General features: G+C 46.1%; 1 protein-coding gene across 1 annotated transcript in view; it reads right to left on the bottom strand.

Annotated features, from left to right (window-relative positions):
* The window catches only part of C19H17orf67 (chromosome 19 C17orf67 homolog), a 35,002-nt gene that overhangs the window by 756 nt on the left and 12,765 nt on the right, over positions 1-21,481 (bottom strand). Inside the window, exon 4 of the mRNA XM_067021530.1 lies at positions 1,639-1,776. Within this exon, the coding sequence (XP_066877631.1) occupies positions 1,660-1,776 (117 nt within the window). The 3' untranslated portion in view covers positions 1,639-1,659. The remainder of the gene's footprint in view (positions 1-1,638; positions 1,777-21,481) is intronic.

Here is a 21,481-nt window from a genome sequence, read left to right as displayed (position 1 = left end):
CTGGTTTTCCTGGTCGAAATGGATGTTGCCTGGAGCGAGGCCTCCATGGAATCCTCTGTCTGGCAGGAGCAACCCCCGCCCCACCACCACCAGCGTCCCGGAAGCCTCTCCCCTCACCTGGCCTGAACCATGGTGACAAGTGCCTCTGCTCATGGAGCCAGTCACTATGCTCCAGGCTCTGTAGATATCATCACTACCCCAGTTTACAGATATAGAATTGGAGACTCAGAGAGGTCAGGTGACTTGTCCAAAGTCACAGAGCAGGAACACAGAGCACCAAACCCAAGTCCACCCAACTCCAGAGTCTGAGCTCTTAAGTACTCCGCAGTGCTGTGTTCTGAAAGAAGCCAAGAGCAGGCTTCTGGTGCTGGAGGAAAAAGGTCCCTGGTGCCATGGGTGGGAGAAGCTCTGACCTAGAACAGGGATCCAGAGGCAGTGGGGACCAGAGCAGGATGTCAACCCAGCCCCTAGGCCTCAAAAGCAGAACTCCTGTTCCATTCCTAGGAGACGCTCCTCTCACTGTCTGTTAAAGTCCCTCACAAGGACCGTGCCCGCCCCCATCCCCAACACACACACACACACACACACACACACACACACACACACACACACACAGGTTCTAGCAGTACTGCCCGCGGAAAGCTTGCAGGATTTGGAGTTGTCAGAAGTCAGACATACCAACTACTGCCCAGCAAGATTTAGTAGCTTAATCACGCTCAGTTAGGTCCCCTATAAAACAGAGTTAAAACACACGCCCTGCAATGACACAGGAGTGTTAAGAGGATCAAATGAGAGATTTTATGCAATAGCACCCTGAAAATTACAAAGAGCAATCCTCTAAAGGGAGTGTTCCTGTGTCGATTCACAGCAGCACAAAATAAAGAGCAAGGAAACAAGATTTCTCTTAACAACAAATGATCAAGTACCCAGTTATATCCCGTCCTGCTTAATACATACAAATCACAGAGGAGACATGAAACTCACTAGGCTTAACCTCTGAAGGGATTTTGCTATGTAATCTAGCAAGAATTGGAAAGGGGACGAGGAGATGGACACAGACACACTGTGAGCGAAGCAGCAAACAGCCTCTCGTAGGAACAGAGGTGCAGAGGTGGGCTGAGTTGGGAACGCTGAACCATGCAGGTCAGGGGGACTGAAAGGGCAAAGCCAGAAGAAGAGGGTAGATGGGACAGGCTGGGCAGAGTCCCAGTCTGGAAGGCTGTGGGGAGGCAGTAAAGAAGTTGCTGATCCTGGTGACAATGGTGACGGTTGTGATGGATGTCACCAGTCAAGCCCATGGATGCTGACCCCACCTGGAGAGACCCAAGTCTCAACAAGCCATGTCTCTCCAGATTTGTATCCGAGAGGGAGCCTTTCTGGATGGCAAATAGGGTCACATCCTTCCCGTACTTGGGATCTCTTGGTGACTCAGCAGGAGTCAGGCCCCCGTGCGCGTCCCCTGTGGTCCTCTCAACCTGGCTCCCACCAACCTCTCCTGCCTTGCTCTTCCCATTCCCCAACGCATAACCAGCTCACCCGCTGGTTCCCCTAACACCATGCTCTCGAAGGCCCCTGAGCCATGCCTGCACTGCCCACCGCCATCTCCCTGAAACAGAAGGCTTGGGAGAAGGAACATACCGGGGGCTGGTCCCGAGCTGCTTACACAGGATAGACTATGTTCCTGTCGCAGTGGGGCTTGCAGTGTGGGTTCAGCCAGTGCTCCAGGAACTGTTCCTCAGCACGGCGTTCAAGGCGGAGCAGATGGTGCATGTACTCCTGTCAAAACAAACCCACATCGAAGAGAAGCTTTTATTCACGGTTGATGGTCGAGCTGCCCATGTGCGGGGTACAGCTGTGGTTCTGAGACAGGGCAGCAAAGCCAGGGAGGAGAAACCGCCACCAACCCTAAGTGCTGAGAGGGTGTGTATCCATGGGAACTCATAGACACTGCTGATGGAGAGTTACATGGAACAACCACTTTGGAAAACAATCGGTTGCCTGCAATCCAGAAATTTCACTCTTGTTTATATCCTAGAGCAATGATTCTCAAATTTCATCAGACATCAGAATCACCCAGAAGACATGTTAAAACCTACAGATTGCTGGGGCCCCAGCTTCAGAGTTTCTGATTCAGTGAGTCTGGGTTAGGGCTCCAGAATTTGCATTTCTAACAAGTTCCCAGATGCGAATGCTGCTGTTCACTTTGAGAATAAGAGCAGATACGAATGTTCACAGCAGCAATAAATTTGTAGTAGCAAAATTCTGGAAACATGTTAAATATCCATTGACAGGAGGATGGATAAATAAATTATGGTATGGTCACAACGTGGAATATTATACAGCAATGAAAAAAGTTAATAATAGCTACACACAACAACCTAGATGAGTCGGAAAGAGCAAGTCCAAGAAGACAGTGTTTATAGTGTGACACCATTTTAATAAAGCTCAAAACATGCATAACTAAATAATATATTGATTTATGGTAGCACACATTTGTGATAAAATCATCTTTTTTAAAAGCCAAGGGATAACTGTGAGAAAGCTGGAGTTGCTAGACTATTATCAAACAGAATAAACTTTAAAGCCAAAAAAAAGTTACTAGGGATGAAGGGGCATTTTGTAAAAACAGCCTGGCAGTTCCTTAATATGCTAAACAGAGTAACCATTTGACCCCGCAATTGTGTATACGAGAGAAGCGAAAGCATATGTTCACACAGAAACGTGTACACAGCTGTTCCCAGCAGCATTATTCATCATAGCCCCAAAGTGGAAACAACCCAAATGTCCATCAGCAGATGAATGGATAAATAAAATGTAATATCCCCACACAAGGGGAATACTATATGGCCATTACGAGGAGCGATGCGTGCCACAACCCAGATGAACCTCGAAAACATTATGTTACGTGAAAAAGGCCAGTCACAAAGGACCACGTGTTGTATGAGTCCACGTCTATGAAATGTAACTGGCTCTATGCGTTGGTGTGTCCACAACAGAGAGCGGCTGATTGTTCGGTGCTGCCCATCTCTGTGTCCAGCCTCTCCATCGACTCAGGAACCCGAGGCAGACGTGGACCCTCATGTCTCCCTCAGACTGAACGTGAGGATGCCGAGCCTACCCCCAGAAGAGTTCTCAGATGACCCCCTCCATCTCTGCCACTTCTGCAGGTCGGGTCTCCACCGTTGCCACCCAGGCTGCCCCAGCTTCCTCACCCCTCCATCCGTCACTCTACCTCCCGTTCCGCCCACACCACGTCCCACATCCCCCCGCCATTTCTGCTCCAAGCTAACAGACTGATCCGCCCAAATGCAGCCCTGAAAGGGCCACAGCTCTTCAGGGGCCTTCGCCAGCGCGCCTTCCTGCAAGGAGGGAAAAGGTGATGACCAACTACCCCTTGGGCTTGATCTGTGGCTCTGGATAATGTCACTGTAACCAACAAGTGCGGACACCTCCTCGTGGGATCTACCACCTCCCGCCATTCTTCACAACAGCAGAGAGGGCCCCCTCCTGCCCTAGTCCATGGTTGTCACTGACAACAGAGCTTTGTTGGCCTCTGAGCTTCTCTAGAACCACAGTTTCTCCTTCAGATGGTTCACCTAAAGGAACTTTAATGAAGGAACCATTCACAGCCGTGTAAACAGGGTTAAGGGAACCACCAAAGCACGTTCCAGTACCCAGGGACGAGCAATAGAGAAAAGCCCCATGGCCAGGCCTAGACCTGCAGGGCCCAGGGGAAGGGCTCAGCCTCTGTAAAGCAGGGAAAGAGCAGAACACAAATACCCCATCCTCTCTCTCCTCTTGCTCTCTATCTCCTGCCAAGCCCATGCAGAAGCCAGCCGGCCAGGGATCCAGGCAATGCAGTTTCTAGGGGTCCACCTCCGGAGCCGGGCAGAGCCAGGTGGAGGATGGATGGGGGGGGGACAGGGTGGAGAAAACCAGCAGCTGTACCAGGATGGCGGCGTATGAGGGGTGTGCTGTTGCCCTTAGAAGCAAGTAAAGAGTGTAAAGGATAGCTGTTACCGATGTTTGCTGCAAAGGAGCTGGCTTCTTGGGCTGTGCATCCGTTGATCATCGACCACTGAATACACCAATCCAGCTGGAGGAGGAGCAATTGTTCCTTTGCATGCAGTTATTGTCTCTCCCCCTCCTCTCCCTCAGTTTGCTCTTGCTCTGCCCTCGCTCAACAGGAGTGTCACTTCCAGGTTCAGGGTAAACCTTCTCTTCCCAACGTGGCTTGATCTTCAACAAAGCCAGTTCAGGCTGTGAGTTTCCTGTGTACTGTTTCTCATTGCATTATCCCATATAAATGATACCCCAGAAAAATGATAAATCAATAAGATGCTTCTTAAGTTAAGAGTGAAGTGTTACTTCTCTTGTCTTAATCACTTACAAATTCTCTTCTTTCCCTCCATACCTTGCCTCTCCATCCCCTGATGCAAACAGAGAAGTGGTCCATGGGCACTGCCCAGACCACCAGCAGTAGTTCTCCACGCGTCTGGCCGTGACCCCACATGGCTGGTAAAGCAGAGTTCCAGCCTGCTCCTGGGCTCCCTCCTCTTCCCCACTCTCCACTCCCACCAGCCAAGCAACCCCTAAATCCCATGGATGCTCTTGGATCCCATCTCCCCATCCACATTACCCCTGCCCAGTCTCAGTCCCCACCCTCCTGCTAGATTCCTGCCACTGCATCTGGAGGGCTCTCCCTGTCTCTCGTCTTACCTCCTTCCTCTACATTCCACCCCACAGCCAGGGTGGGGTTTTTTTCCTTTTTTCTTTTTAATAGACTTTATCTTTCAGAGCACTTTCAGGTTCACAGCAAAATGGAGCAGAAAGTACAGCTATTTCCCATATACCCCCTGTCCCCACAAACACACAATCTCCCCCATTATCAACATCTTGCCCCAGAGTGGTGCATCTGTTACAAGAGATGAACCTATGTTGACACAGCGTCATCACCCAAAGTCTATAGTTTACCTTGGGGTCACTCTTGGTGTTGCATATCCTATGGGTTTGGACAAATGTGTAATGTATCCATCATTATAGTATCATACAGAATATTTTCACTGCCTTACAATCCTCTGTGCTCTGCCTATTCATCCCCTCCTCCCCTCTAACCCTTGCAATGACTGATCTTTTTACTGTCTCCATAGGTCTGCCTTTTCCAGAATATCATATCATTGGAATTGTAGCCTTTTCAGATTAGTTTCTTTCACTTAGTAAAACGCATTTAAGTTTCTTCCACGACTTTTCATGGCTTGATAGCTCATTTCTTTTTAGTGTTAAATGACGTTCCACTGTCTGGACGCACCACAGTTTATCTATCCGTTTACCTACTGAAGGGCATCTTGGTTGCTTCCAAGTTTTGACAATAATGAATAAAGCTACTAGAAACGTCTGTGTGCAGGTTGTTGTGTAGAACATAAGTTTTCAACTCATCTGGGTAAATACTAGGGAGCATGATTGCTGGGTCATACGGTAAGAGGACGCTTAGTTTTGTAAGAAATTGTCAGGCTCTCTTTGAAAGTGGCTGCACCATGTTGCATTCCCACTAGCAGTGAATGAGTTCCTGTTGCTCCACATCCTCGCCAGTATTTGATCATGTCAGTGTTCCGGATTTGGGCCATTCCAATAGGTGTGTAGTGGTATCTCATTGCTGTTTTAATTTGCATTTCCCCAATGACATATGATATGGAGCATCTTTTCATATGCTTGTTTGTGATCTGTGTTCTTCTTTGGTGAAGTATCTGTTCAGGTCTTTTGCCAGGGTAGGTTTTTAAAACATGAAAAATGAAAATGGCTTTATTGGTTTTTTTTTATCACAACAGTGATACATATCACTGTTTTGAAATTATGTAAAAATAAAAAGTTATAAAGAAGAGAGTGAAAAATCCGTGTTGTTTGTTTTGTTTTGTTTGTCTATCTCTTTATCCTGTTGCAAAGTGACATTTTTTAAAATCTACCCATGTTGTTTCCTCACTTAAAATACTTGAATGGCTTCCACTGGGCTCAGAAGAAATTCCAGTTCCTTAAGTGTTTCGTGGGGCTCCCGATGATCCAGGCTCACCCATTTCCTCTTCTCCCACCATCAACACTTTGCGCTCCATCTTTCCCTGGATTGGCTACACTTGCTCTGCTCTCTGATCTCATGCTATTTTCTCTGCCTGGAACACCTCTGTGCCTTCTCTTTTTCCTGTCTCACTCCTATCTGACTTTTCAGCCCTCAGCTTAGATGCTTCTTCCTCCAGGCAGCCTTCTCAGATTCCCTGTGACCCCATACCTCTCTGGACTTCTCCTGGCATGGTTACTCTGTTTAGCAGTGACCGCGCTCTGACAGTAGGGACTTAATTGGGCCACATCAGATTTTTTAGTGGAGGTGCCATGTGTCTTGGCTCACATATTGGCATGTGAACTTTATGTTTCCCCCCAGAAGAGATAAAAATGACTTTTAGGGGATTCCCTGGCGGCACAGTGCTTGAGAATCTGCCTGCTAATGCAGGGGACACGGGTTCGAGCCCTGGTCTGGGAAGATCCCACATGCCGCAGAGCAACTAGGCCCGTGAGCCACAACTACTGAGCCTGTGCATCTGGAGCCCGTGCTCCGCAACAAGAGAGGCCTGCGCACTGTGATGAAGAGTGGGCCCCGCTTGCCACAACTAGAGAAAGCCCTCATACAGAAACAAAGACCCACCACAGCTCAAAAGAAATTAATTAATTAATTTTTTTTAATAATGACTTTTAATTTGTAGGATGTATGTTGTCGATATTGCCCTGAAATAAGCCTTGGTGCTGGGATCATGGGATGGGAATCACTGCAAAGTGTGCATGGAACAGTCCACATAAACACATATGGGTAATCCAAAGCTGCAGACCATTGATCAGAGAAGTGGCATTTCACCTTGGGCGAGAGTAGTCATATGTGGTAATATAAGATTATTCTGGCATGTATAGATATAAAAATCCTAAATCATGAAAAACCTCCTACGGTATTAATGAAGCTTTAACAGACAGTCCAGTCTAGAACTTCTGAGTTTTTAAGTTTCAAGAAAAAACACCTAGGAAGTCTACATTCTATTTTAAATATAACTTTTTTTTTTCAATTTAATGACTGTGCAAAGGAATGAATTATGAGGTGTCCTATTTTCCTGAAATGTTTTTTCTTTCCCCCAGGACTCATGCAGTTTAAAATTGTTTTGATTATCGTTGTTTTCATTTAACTCATCAAAATGCACCCTGTGTCCTGGGCGTGGAGTCTCCGGGGCAGCTGGGGAAGGGGTGGATGCCAGGAGGGCTCCTTATGGGATCCAACAAGGATTCCCCAGCAGCTAGCTGGACACGTTTGTGAGTCTGGGGCTGAACCCTGCCCTGTCTTCCCTTTCTGAGGAATCTTTGGCCAGAACAATAGTCATTGGGAGGAACAGGAAGGCAGTGTGGAGGCTTGTAAATAAGGAACAAAGACTTCTCAGCATACAGCTTTGCTTATTCAACTGTTCCGTGTAAGCAGCTCACTGAAGGAAACCCACGTTGCCATCTTCTTGCCTGCCTGTTTGCCAGGGCGGTGTGGTGGAGAGGCTAAGAGGTTCGGGTCTGGGTCTGGGTCTGGATCGGGGTCTGGTTCCAATCAAAACCCTTCCAATACTATTGCTTTACCTCTCCAGCCTCAGTTTGTCCATCTGCAATGTGGGGATGGCCCTAGCACTTATCTCACTGGGTTGCCAGGATTAAATGAAATGATACAAATAAAGCTCTGTGCCAAATATGTAGTCTCCATTTTCACTTCTAAACCCATTCTCTCCCCTCCTTCACCTGGCCTTTTGCACTAACAGGCTGACCTAGATGAACTGCAACCACAGAGTCTTTTGTCCTGGGGTTTCCGGTTGGGTTTGGCGTATAGGAGGTGCCAGCAGCGGACTAGAGGTAGGAGGGGAGAGGTGAGGATATGTACTCCCCTGCAACCTCCCCGAGGAGTCTCGGCAGGTTGGCTGCATCCCTCCCCTGAAGACCCAGCTCCTAGGGGGCTGCCATTCCGGGTCTGGGAACCACACTCTTCCCTTCCGCCCTCATGCCTCAGGAGTCTTAGCCCTGCATCCTTTATCATTTCTTGTTAGTTCACCTTCATCCTGCCACACCTTTGTAAAAAGTCCCTTTATTAAGCCCTCCTCAGTTAATTTTGGTTACTATTAGATATGGAAGATGTGAGCATACCTTGAGGTTGTAGATGGAGCATCTCTCCCAGGAACTGGTCCACAGGAAGCTTTCAATAAATGTTGAATGAAAAAAAAGGTGTGGTCCTCAAAGCATGGTCTGTGCTCCCCTTGGGGGTCCATGATGTCAAAACTATTTTTCGAGTAATACTGAGACATTTGCCTTCTCACTGTGTGCATTGGTGGGTAAAACTGACGCCTCGGCAGGAGTCAAGGCAGTAGCACCCAACTGTCCTAGTGGTCGACATATCCTTCATCACACAGTCGCAGTTAAAATAAATAAATACACATAAAACATTCTCAAAATGCCAGTTTCACTGAAGCACGCCCTGGTGAAGCCGTAGAAAATGACCAACAGGAAGCATGCAGGCAGCACTTCTGCCGCACGACAAAGTACAATGATTTTCTCAAGGAAAAGCACCTGGGGGACTGTTGGTGTCAAGAGTTGAACTAGGTGTGTTTTATGCGTGTGTTTGGCAGACATCTTCCCCAAAGCGAATGAAGTGAGCTTATCACTTCCAGGAAAACTGTCAGTGCTTGTTATAAAATGATAAAATTTGAGCTTTCAAGGGGAAATTAGAACTCTGGAAAACTTATATTTGTGATCATGAACCTGAGAGCTTCCCAATAGTTAAAGACTTTTCCAATGAGATTGGTGGTGATAAGAAAGAATGTCAACACTTATATACAGCATTTATACACCACTTATAATTATATGTTAATTGGCATCCTTATTCATTTAATCCCTGTCCATCTCAGCCAAATACCCAACTGGCTTTTTGATGAGAGTGTCCAAGGAACACCTAGTATACGGTTTAGTGCTTGGCATATAGTAGTGCCTCAATAAAACTCACAGGAGAAATGTACAAACAAGTGATGAATAAATGAAATGACTCTTCTTTCTCCATAATCTTACTAAATCCTCCTTGGGAGGCTCCTGGGCATCTGCGTCAATCTGCTCATTATAATGGCCCAGGCCAAATGTACATAAAAAGCATCAAAGAGTAATATGTATTTCACACTCCTAAATAGAGGCTGAAATCACTGTTGAATAAAAACAACCAAAACAGACACACATAGAGAGAGAAAGAAACAAGCTCTGGTTTCCATGACATTTCACTATTTATTTAAAATGTTAGGGAAATGAATACGCCACAAAGGCCTAAAAGCAATCATTAGTCAAAGATGAAAAGCCCAACTGCAAATCTGCTGAAAACCACAAATTCAACAATTGTGTTGGCTAAGTTAGAAATGACCCAGCATTAATGATAATCTCAAATGTTCCTGGATCAAGAAAGAAGGGGTAGATGAAAAATAAGTTTCATTGTTTTTTAGATTCCTTTTTTCAAGGGGAAAAAAATTAAAGCAAAACAAAAACTAATATCTGCATTTCGTGTCCAATGCCAACTGGAATGATTTAAGTAAATAATTTCTCAAGATTTAGAGCAGAAATTGGAGGGGGTCCTTTATGATGGCACAGGAGAGGTGTGATAATGAAATTAAATACCCACTGGAACCCGATCCAAGCTGAGAATCATAAAGTAGACAGTTAATCTATCAAGGTGGGATCTTTTTCCGAGAAGGCAAAATCCTTCCCGTGACATCTTCATGAAATTAAAGGTCCATCGATATTTGGATAAATTATTTTGCTCATTAGTAAAAGCAAGATAATCATATAGGCAGAAGAGTGGCTCAGAACTTAACTGCTCTGGGCCACTTAGAAGGCTTAGCCCTAAAAGAAGGCAAATCAGTGATGTGCACAATTTGTATCTCAGTTGCTCTGAACTGGTCTTGGAGATCACAGGGAACAAAAGGGTAATGGAGTTACTACATACGTTTGTCAAGGGGCTAAATATGAAAGCATATTTTACAAAGACTATTTACAGTAAAGCTAATATGATTTATACTTGCCCCACAAGAACATTCCTTAAAGGAACACAGGCCAAAATGGAAAGCATATTCCCAGGGCACACAAGTGCTTACGAATACAATCACAAAGGACATAATTTTAGCTCGGATGTCATCTTTTTTAGAGAATTTCCATGGTTCACCCCAGCAGTTGGCAATAATTTTTTCCCTAAAATTTGGGACGACTAAGAGAAATTTAATGAATTTAAGCGAGGCAATAGAAGATTTCTTTGAAATAACCTCCAGGTTCTATGGTAGAGTAATGTCCTACAAAATTTCTCCCCTGGAGAGAAGCAAAGAACGGAATGGAAACAAGTATAATGAGCATTTAGTAAATGTCAAATTCTGTGCTTGGTGCTGGGGACCCAGAAGTGAAACAAACAGTCCATCTGCTGAAGCAGTTTAGAGCAGTCTAGTACGAGAGATAGATTTTTTTTTTTTAAGTCAGAAATAGCAATTTTGTCCTGTGAGTGCTAGGCCAGAGGGATGCTCTAATTCATGGTGGGAGGGTAGGGGCATCAGGAAGGCCTCTCAAAACAGGTATAATTTCACGTGAATCTCTACAAATGAGTAAGAGTTAACCAGGTAGATAAGAGCAGAAGAAACAAGTACAAAGGCAGGTGCTGTCAGAGAAGAACTTCAAACACACCATCATTCCAGATAGCCTGCTTCTTCTCCTAGGTTTCTAATGCCAATGAGTGGCACCAAGGTGTCCACACAGACACCCACACATCCCTAAACCTCCCTTACTGCATCCACTCTGCCCCAGAAATGGCCAACTCCTATCCAATTTAAGATATCATATCATGCTCCCATTATCTTTACCTTAAAACCTCTACTGGAACATTCTCTTGGATGACAAGACATAAATTATTTTAAAAACTTTTAGAAAGCAATGTGGTAATATATACTAAAAGGTTTAAAAATACTGTATTCATATCCTTGGATCCAATAATTTATTTTCCGGGAACATATCCTTAGCAAATAATTCAAAATATTAAAAGCACTTTAAGAACAAAATTTTAGAGTGTTGTTTATAATAGAAAAAATAGTGGGAAAGGGAACCTTCCTACATCGTAAGTTGGAATGTAAATTGGTACAACCACTATGGAGCACAGTATGGAAGTTCCTTAAAAAATTAAAAATAGAGCTACCATATGACCCAGCAATCCCACTCCTGGGCAATATTTCTGGTGAAAACCATAAGTCGAAAAGATACATGCACCCCAATGTTCATTGCAGCACCATTTACAATAGCCAAGACATGGAAGCAACCTAAATGTCCATCGACAGAGGAATGGATAAAGATGTGGTACATATATACAATGGAATATTACTCAGCCATAAAAAAAGAATGAAATAATGTCATTTGCAGCAACATGGATGGACCTAGAGATTATCATACTAAGTGAAGTAAGTCAAAGACAAATATTATATGATATCACTTATATGTGGAATCTCATAAGATGATACAAATGAATTTATTTACAAAACAGAAACAGACTCACAGACTTTGAAAATAAACTTATGGTTACCAAAGGGGAAAGGCAGGGGGAAGGATAAATTAGGAGTTTGGAATTAACATATACACACTACTATATATAAAATAGATAACCAACAAGGACCTACTGTATAGCACAGGGAACTCTACTCTTCTGTAATAACCTATATGGGAAAAGAATCTGAAAAAGAATGGATATATGTATAACTGAATCACTTTGCTATACACCTGAAACTAACACAACATTGTAAATCAAATATACCCCAACATAAAATAAAAATTAAATTTAAAAAAATAGTGGAAATGATCTAACTAACAAAAGAGGGTAATTCACTATCATTATAAAGAGTTTCTAATAATATGAGGAAATGTGTACGTTATAATACTAAGAGAAAAACCAGGATACAAAATTGTATAGTGTGATTATACGTTTTAAAAATACACACACAGGGCTTCCCTGGTGGCGCAGTGGTTGGGAGTCTGCTTGCCGATGCTGGGGGCACGGGTTCGTGTCCCGGTCCAGGAGGATACCGCATGCCGCGTAGCGGCTGGGCCTGTGAGCCGTGGCCGCTGAGCCTGCGCGTCCGGAGCCTGTGCTCCGCAGCAGGAGAGGCCACAACAGTGAGAGGTCTGAGTACTGAAAAAAAAAAAAAAAATACACACACAAAAGACTAAAAAGAAATACATCAAAAATGGCAATGCTGTCTTTTGGGTAGCGGGAGTTAAGACTACATCTGATTTTTTTTCTTCTTTTGACACTTTCTTGGTTTCCAAGTTTTGTATAATAAATATGAATGGCTTAAATGTTTATTTGTAATTACACAAGTAACACATGAACATATTGTTACTGTTTAAAATTTAAACATCAAATATAAAGTTCCCTAGATCAGTACCTGCAATCTTAACCTCCTGAATGAGATGACACAATTAAGAGTCAACTGATCATATTTCTAGACTTTTTCTAGAAATTTACATACATATAGATGTACCTATATATAGTATTGTTTTGTGAGTGAGTACTAGGAGGGTAGGATCAACTCAGGGGAGACAGAAAAAGTGACACTGAGAATGATGAGGAGGGTACGAGGCATAAATAATGGAGAATAGCTCTGCAGGCAAAGGGAATCATTTGTGAAAGGATGCTGAGACCAGGGCAGGATGGTTTATTTTGAAAAACAATGAGAAGTTCCAGGTGGTTGGAGCATAAATGGCCTTGGATGAGTGGCAGGAAATGGGACACCAATGGTGGCCTAGGGCTGGTCTGTCTCCCAGGCCAAGATACTTGGCCCTTATCTTATAAGCAGTGAGGAGCCAAAGAGGTTTTTGTTTTGTTATATTTTAAAAAGTATTTATTCAGCTGCTGCTTTGTAAAAAACAAGAAGAATGAGAGCCAATGTCATCACCCAGGCACTGTGCTTTGCATGCTTTCTCTCACATTAAGTCTCTGAGGTAGGTTTGATTATCATATCCCATTTTATAGATAAGAAAACTGAGACTTACGGAGTTTAAGCAACCTGGGCAGGATGTGATAGCCAGTAAGTGGTGAGCTGGGATTCAGACTCAACACTTTGCTGCCCCACTCTTAAACCCTCTCCTGTGTTGTTTCTGGTGAAAACTACACATACATTTATTAAAAATAAAAAACTGAATGTCCTGAATTGAATAATGTCCCCCAAAATTTCATGTCCACCTGAATGCTGTGAATGTGGTCTTATTTGGAAACAAGGTCATACTGGAGTAGGGTAGGCCCTAAATCCAAAGACTAGCATCCTTAGAAGAAGCAAATTTGGACACAGGGACATACAGGGAAGAAGGCCATGTAAAGACAGATGCAGAGATTGGAGTAATATAGCTACAAGCCAAGAAATGCCAAAGATTGCCAGCAACCACCAGAAGCTAGGAGAGAAGCATGGGACAGATTCTCCCTCCAAGCTCCCAGAAGGAATCAACCTTGCCAGCTCCTTGATTTCAAACTTCTAGCCTCCTAAACGGTGAGAGAATAAATTTCTATTGTTGGACCTCCTTGGCGGTCCAGTAGTTAAGACTCTGCACTTCCACTGAAGCGGGTGCAGCTTCGATACCTGGTGGGGAAACTAAGATCCCACACACTGCCCACACAACCATTAAAAATTAATTAATTAATTAATTAATTAATAGATAGATAAATAAATAGGTTTCTATTGTTTCAAGCAATCCAGTTTGTGGTACTTTGTCATGGCAGCCTTAAGAAACTAATATACTAAGTAACAGCAAAAAGCATGAAAATAAAAAGTATAAATTTGTCCCAAATTTTATCATGGAGAAAATAATGTCATTATTGTTTGGCAACATGTCTCCATATACATATGCAGATAGAAGAGTAGATAGGATTTCTTTCCATTTCGAAAGTTGTACACACAAAACTTTCATAATATCAAGTGTTGACAAGAGTACAGGGATCTAGGTATTCTTATACACACTACTGGTGGGAGTTGGTAAGTCAGTTTGGCAATTTGGCAGTACCCATTTCAACTGGAAGTACGTAAACCCTCTGACTCAGAAATTTCATTTCTTATCACTGAACTTGGCAAAACACACATGTGTACAAGGATCTTCATCACTGGAAATAAGTAAAATGGCCATTGTTCCAGGAAGGGCTAAATAAATAAGTTGTAATATGTCTCAGTACATTCAGGCTGCTATAACCTGAAATACCACAAACTGGGCAGCTTATAAACAGCAGAAATTTATTTCTCACAGCTCAGGAGGTGGAAGTCCGAGATCAGGGTACCAGTACGGGTGGGTGAGGGCTCTCCTTCAGGTCACAGACTTCTCGTTATATCTTCACGTGGCTGGTGGGACTAGGGAGCTTTGGGGGGCCTCTTTTATAAGGGTGCTAATCCCATTTACAATCCACGAGAGCAGAGACCTCATGACCTAAGTGCCTCTCAAAGGCCCCATCCCTTAATACCATCACTTGCGAGTTAAGATTTCAACATATGAATTTGGGGTCGGGGGGGACACAAACATTCAGACCATAGCATCATACATTTACCCTATGCTTCAATTTAAAATGAGCTAGAACAAGACATATTATTGAGTGAAAGAAAGCAAGGTACAGAATAAACGCAACACTGCTTTCCACATAGGCTGAACTACATCAATGAAGGGACAAGCAAGTCTGACACATTCAAGGCGCAATGAGGAGGCCAGCATGGCTGGAATGGCGACAGGGGTAGGGGGCAGGGATGAGATGCAGGTAGAGGCCAAGGAGGGAGCAGAGGGAGAGGACAGACCTCTAGGGCCTCGCAAGCCACTATAGGAGCATGGATTTTTTTTGGAGTAAGGCAGGAGGTCACTGGAAGATTTTGAGCAGGAGAAAGATGGGATCGGTTTACGTTTTTAAGAACTGACCATTGGGCTTCCCTGGTGGCGCAGTGGTTGAGAGTCTGCCTGCCAATGCAGGGGACACGCGTTCATGCCCTGGTCCGGGAAGGTCCCACATGCCGCAGAGCAACTAGGCCCGTGAGCCACAACTACTGAGCCTGCGCGTCTGGAGCCTGTGCTCCGCAACAAGAGAGACCGTGATAGTGAGGGGCCCGCGCACCGCGATGAAGAGTGGCTCCCGCTCGCTGCAACTGGAGAAAGCCCTCGCACAGAACCAAAGACCCACCACAGCCAAAATTAATTAATTAATTAATTAATTTAAAATATATATATTAAAAAAAAAAAAAGAACAGACTATTGCTGCTCTGCTGAGAACAGCTGCAGAGGGATCTAGAGAGGAAGAGAGGGAGGCAGGGTAAGAGTATTGCTCAGTCCACACTAGGGACTCGGGTGGTGGCAGGGGAGGCCAAGAAGTGGTCAGATTCTGGACTGGGGTCCCATGCAACTAGGAGGAGGTGGCCCCCCTTACCCCAACGTGGAAGACAAGGGCAGGGCTGGTGTAAGGCAACAATCTGGAATCCCTCTTGAGGCTGTTAAGTCCGAGGTGCTGGTTAAATGTTCCAGTGCAAACAGCCAAGTGGACAGTTGTGTGAGAGCTCACAGACAGAGTCCAGGCTAGAGATAGGAGTGTGTGGCCATCAGCATAGAGGTGATATTTAAGCCGGGGGGGCTAGAAAAGGCAGAGAGCACAGCCCTGGGATGCTCTGACATTTAAAGGACAGTCAAGGGCTAAGAACCCAGCAAAGGAAACTGAGCAGCAAAACCCACAAAGCAGAAGGAGAAACCAGGAGCCAGGGGTCCTGGAAAACAGGAATCCACATGAGCAGAGTGCCCAGAGGAAGGAAGAGGGATCCTTGTGTCAGAACAAAACAAACGCAGGCTGGTTCCCAGTCCCCAGGATGCCGGGAGCAGAGGCTAAGAGCCGCTTCTCTAGGACAGCACTTCTTAAACTTAAATGTGCACCTCGGTCACCCAGCCTTGTGGCCCAGATCCGCCTTCAGGTGTGGGGAGGAGCCTGAGGCTCTGGGCCAGTTTTTGATTTGCAAGTGTTCAGCCCTAATCCCTGAAAATCAACAGAAGCACAGTCATGACTGAGGACACATTCCAGGGAAAGCTCAGGATTCTTTTTTCTAGCTTCTTCCCTCTAACCACAAGCCCAGCCCTTCTTTTCACACAGCCCTGTCTTCATCAGATTCTCAGATTGTTTTTCTTCCATTAGGATCTTGAGGCTTTGTTACAAGCTCTTCTAACATGATGTCTTCACAAGCTGAAGTCCTACGTCACAGAGTAGTAAATGAATTCAGCTGAAACCCAGATGTCTCCAGATGGTGTCCCCACATGAATCCCAGGCTTCCTGGAGTGCCCATCCCACTCCTGTGACATCTAGAACCCAATTCCCTAAAATCTCTGAAGATCTGGGACTCATGTTTTTCCATCACTGCAGCATCCAGATCTGAGCAACTACCTCCCTCTTTCGTCAGCCCCCTTTAGCACATACCTGCCATCTGTCATTCCCCCAAAGAACCACTAACACAAGGTTGCTGTGCATAGCAGATTTTTCCTACGGTTTGGAGGCCTCAGAGGGTAATCACAGCACAGAGCTGAGAACAAGTCCTAACTCAATGTCAAGGCGTTGCCATAAAATAAATGTGTTAGCTATTTCCTGCCACAGGGACTCTGTCAGGTCTAGGCCCTCTCTACCTCCCCACCTGCCCCCTCTCTCTGACCCTTGCTCACATCCCCCAGCTCTGGGCCTTTCATCCTCTTCCTCCCCGGCTGCCTCCATATGCACTCAGAACCCCTCCTGCTTTCTTCCCCAGAGCCAGGTCTCCTCTTCCTCTCCCCGCCCATCCTCACTGAGGCCCTACCTTTCTCCATCAAGGCTGCCAGCAAGGTGTTCCCACTCCTCTGGGGTGGAAGCCAGCCCTCCCCACAATGCAGGGCACACCAGTGATCTTTTCAATGCGTTATCCACCACACAGTCAAAAGAGAACGGTTGTTGCCATGAATAGGCAGGATACAAGCTGTCAAAACGGTCCAGCCCCTTGCATGTGTGGGCACAGCTTGTCTGAACCTGTTTCCGAAACACCTATCATCCCACAGAAGCCAACATCTGCCAATATTAAAGCCAAGTGTCAAGAATATAACATTGTTTTACAGATACTCCTGAAGAGAGACTACTGCGAATCTTCATATGTGCTTTCATTTTGAATTCTTAATACCTCCCCAAAGCACCATCCATTTACTCTCGTCAATGGCCTCTCCCCTCTCTGAAAGGGTTTTCTTTCGCTCAGTCCCTCAGAGGGGAGAAGCGAAATGAAATAACCCACCCGGTCATCTCTCGGTAATTTTGAGTTAGTGGTGAGTACATGAGTCTCAAAGCTCAGCTCCCGAGGGCACATGCGTTCCCAGAGATCACTACCTCTGCTCATCCGTCCCAGCCCCCCTGTCTGTCTCCAGGCTGCCATGGGAAGAAGGTACAATAACATGTCCAAAAATGTAATTTCCCATGTCCCATGTATAATGGTAACTGAAGGCCAGCGTTGAAGAGGCTGTGTCCTGAGCCTCTAAACGGCTCCTGCACACCAGCCCTAATCACATCATTCCCCCACTTCAAATCCCTTGGTGGCTCCCACTGAGTACAGAACGGAAGTCCACACCACTATGACAGCCAGGTCCTTCCAACCTGGCCCCGAGAGGACCTTCTGTGCCCATCACCCATCACCCCATAAATCCAAGACACTCAAGTGAAGGTCAAAAGAGAGGAAACTGGAATCCAGAGCTTCTGAAAAAATTATCCTGCAAGGCCTTTTCCAAAACACACCTGCATACACAGTCATACACACACCCATACACAAATGCTCACATACACACACACACACACCCTCACACATGTACAGTCATACACACATACATATCCTCGCACACACCCCCTCACATACATATATATCCTCATACACGCACAGTCATACACAAACCTTCAGACACACTCACACACAGTCCACACATACACGCAATATGTACCATCCTGAACACACAGGACGGTGTGTCCATCTCTAGCAAAGGGATATGTAAGCAGATCGTTTGCACAAAGAAAGAAGGAGAGCAGAAGGTGGTCTCGGCAAGAGGTAAAGACCAGGGAAGGGTGGTTCCCTTGGCCAGAGGTCCCACCTCATGGCCTCCTGGTGACCTGCTGACAAACGTGGGGTCACTGCATCCAACGCTTCGTTCAGCAGTGATGCAGGCTGGGACGGCTGGGACATCTGTCAGCCGCTCAGATAAAAGGGGCGAATCGAAACAGGGTCCTACTCTAGAGCACAGGGAACTACATTCAATATCCTGTGATAAACCATAATGGAAAAGAATATGAAAAAGAATATATATACATATATATATATAAATGAGTTATATATATATAAATGAGTCACTTTGCTGTACAGCAGCAATTAACACAACACTGTAAATCAACTGTACTTCAATAAAAAATACTGTAATTTTTTTAAAAGGGGGTGAGTTGCTTCTTTTTATATAACAGGTGATTCGTATTATTCATCTTGCTCTCAGTAAATCCCTTAAAAGGAAAAGTCAACAACAAGCCACAAGGGGGAACCAGGTCAGACAGCAAGCGCAGGAGGCCAGGCGCATGGCAGCAGGAGGAGGGGAGGCCCTGGTGTTTGAGAAAGACGCCTACAGAAGCGCCTCCAGGGCCTCCAGATAAACCCCTCTGGCCCTCACCAAGTCCACAGCCGGCTGCCAGGGCTCTTCCTCCCAGCTGCTGACTGGCACCAAGAATCTGGTCATCCTGAAGCTCTATCCAGACCCTCATATTCTATGTGAGACCTGGGATGAACCTTCTAGTCAGACTCTGGGCCAAACTCTGCATTTTACAGAGAAAACTGGGTTTTCTCTGTAAGGAAAAAAAAGGAAAGGACTCATCCTCATTCTAAAGCCCAAAGTCCACCACCAGTTTGTGCAGAACACCTCCTGGAATCACACGGAGGGGAAACTCTCTTCCCACCTCGCCCACCGCTGCACTGCCTGCAAACTCCGCATCCTTCAAGCCTCAGCTCGGTGGCGCCTCCTCCAACAAGCCTGACCAGCCTCTCTCCTCCTTCCGGTTGGAGCTTGAAGGCCCTCTCCTCAGACCCCGTGTGCCAGATAACCGTGTTAGAGAACTGGAAACAGGCTGGAATGCTCTGGCTCATCCGTCACCATGCAGTGGACACAAGCATCTCAAACGAACGAAGAATGTCTAGTCTATGTCCTCAGTGCCTGGTGCTTGGCAGGGCACAGTCGAGGTAAAGTATAATTAAGTGCCCATCTTGGTCAGCAAGGAGTGCTTTCTGATTGACCACCTGACCCTCTCACTCTCTCTCTCTGACCTGCATCTGAACAACTATCCCATCTACTCTCCAGACCCTCAGTTCCACACTCAGCTAAATGCATTCCCAACCGGACCACGGGAGCTGCTGTTACCCATGGCAGGTCTCCCCCAGAAGGCTTGGCCCACTGGTTCTCAGCTTCGGTTGCACATTGATGCCACCTAGGGGGCTCTCACCCCCTCCTCAATGCCTAGGCCACACCGCAGGGCACCCCTCTGTGAGGGGGACCCAGGCATCAGATTTTTAACCTCCCCATTTGGTTCCAGCATGTGGCCAAGGTTAAGAAACATGCTCCTAAGAAAAATGTGATTCCAGAAACTATGTGTTGGTTCAGTCAGTACTGCGTGTGGGTAGATGTATGACAGTGCGAGAGACATGCAGAGTGACACACACAGTAAAAGAGAAAGAGGCTGTCCATCATCATAGACAGTGTTCCTCACTCCCCGCACTATTACATTTCAGGTCAGATCATTTTTGCTGTGGGAGCTGCCCTGTGTATTGTAGGATGTTTAGCAGCATCCCTGGCCTTAACCCATTCGATGCCAATAGCAAACCCTCCTCCCACCAGTTGTGACAACGAAAAATGTCTCCAGACATTGCCAGATGTCCCTGGGGCAGGGGAGCAAAATCTGGATGAGAACTATAGGTACAGACTAGCCGCCAAATAACTTATTGCATATTTATGTTCACATTTCAACTGTAGGTCACACAGGCATTTTTCCAAACTTGACTGAGTGGCTGAGGATTCTGGACACAGGTCAGTGTCTTTGTGATGGACACACAGGACTGTACCATACACGGGATGGGTGGGAAATGGTGGGTGAGTCTAGAGAGAATCACAGAAACTAGATCAGGCAGGTTCAAGGCAGCGAAGATGAGTCAGTGGTGGTCAAGCCTATAAAAGATGACTAAAACCAACAAAACCCAAAAAGCCAGATATTCAGTAAAGTAGCAACGCCAGAGGCAAGCAGAGGGTTGTCACAGATGAAGGCAGGTGATGACCAGGAGCCAGGAAGAGGGAAATGGTCAGAGAAGGAGCTCTTGGAAGTTCTGGGCAGGGAAGAACCACACCAGGCAGCATTGGGGGATAAAGTGTAGCACGGTGTGTAGCTGGCATGGGGGAAGGAAGGAAGCTGGGGGCGGAAGCAGAGCCGTAACACCCACACCCACATGCTGCCTGATGCCTAAACCACCTCCAGTCCCTGCCCAGGCCACCCTTCCACAACCAGAGCTCAGGGCAGCCAAGGTCAGATGCTGGCAGAGAAAACACCCAGCCAACTCTGGAGCTGAGCGGAGCCTGTCTGCTGAGCACCTGGAGGGGCCTTGACGCTTCAGAGTCTCTTGAACCAGCCTCCAGGACCCCGAGGAAGAGCCTCTGGAACAGCCCCTCCAGACATCACCCCAAAAGAGCAAAGAGGCAGTTGGAGCTCCCCAGGGACCCTCGAGCCAGGCGTCCTGCTCCCCATTGGCTCCCTCACCATCCACCCCACCCCTTCCCAACCCTCATCCCCGGTGCTGGAGGCTTGGTTTCCCCCAGTATCCCCTCACATCCCTTCTCATCCCCTCGGGATCCTCTGTCTCTGCCCACCTCTGAGCCCTGGTGTGCTCAGACTTCAATCTGGGGCCTCTTCTAAATGCATCTCAAACCATCTGTCTAAAACCCGACTGTGCACCCCCCCATTCGAGACATCCTTTGATTGTCCTCTACTGAACCCAAGGTAAAGTCCAACGTACCCGAAGCCTTGCTGATCTTGCGCCGGCCCACCTCCCAGACCCCTTCCACCTGTGTGTGGAGATTCCAGCCACCTCTGACTTCTCCTATCAAGGAGAACAAAGCCACATCCACCCTTAACAGCCTGAATCGCTTGCTCGTTTCTAAGCCATTCTGTGACACAGTGATTTGCTGATTCTTCTGTGTCTACCACCAACTCTGAGCAGAAACCCAGGTGACTGTCTGCAGCCTCGGCCCCCCTCCCCCGTCCCCGGTACTTAATACTCAAAGGAGTTGTTACTGCTTGCTGAGTACTATTTTATTTTTTTTTTTTTTTTTTTTTTTTTTTTTT

This window comes from Kogia breviceps, chromosome 19, assembly GCF_026419965.1.
Source record: "Kogia breviceps isolate mKogBre1 chromosome 19, mKogBre1 haplotype 1, whole genome shotgun sequence".
NCBI lineage: Eukaryota > Metazoa > Chordata > Mammalia > Artiodactyla > Physeteridae > Kogia > Kogia breviceps.
This window is presented reverse-complemented; position numbering and strand designations above follow the sequence as displayed.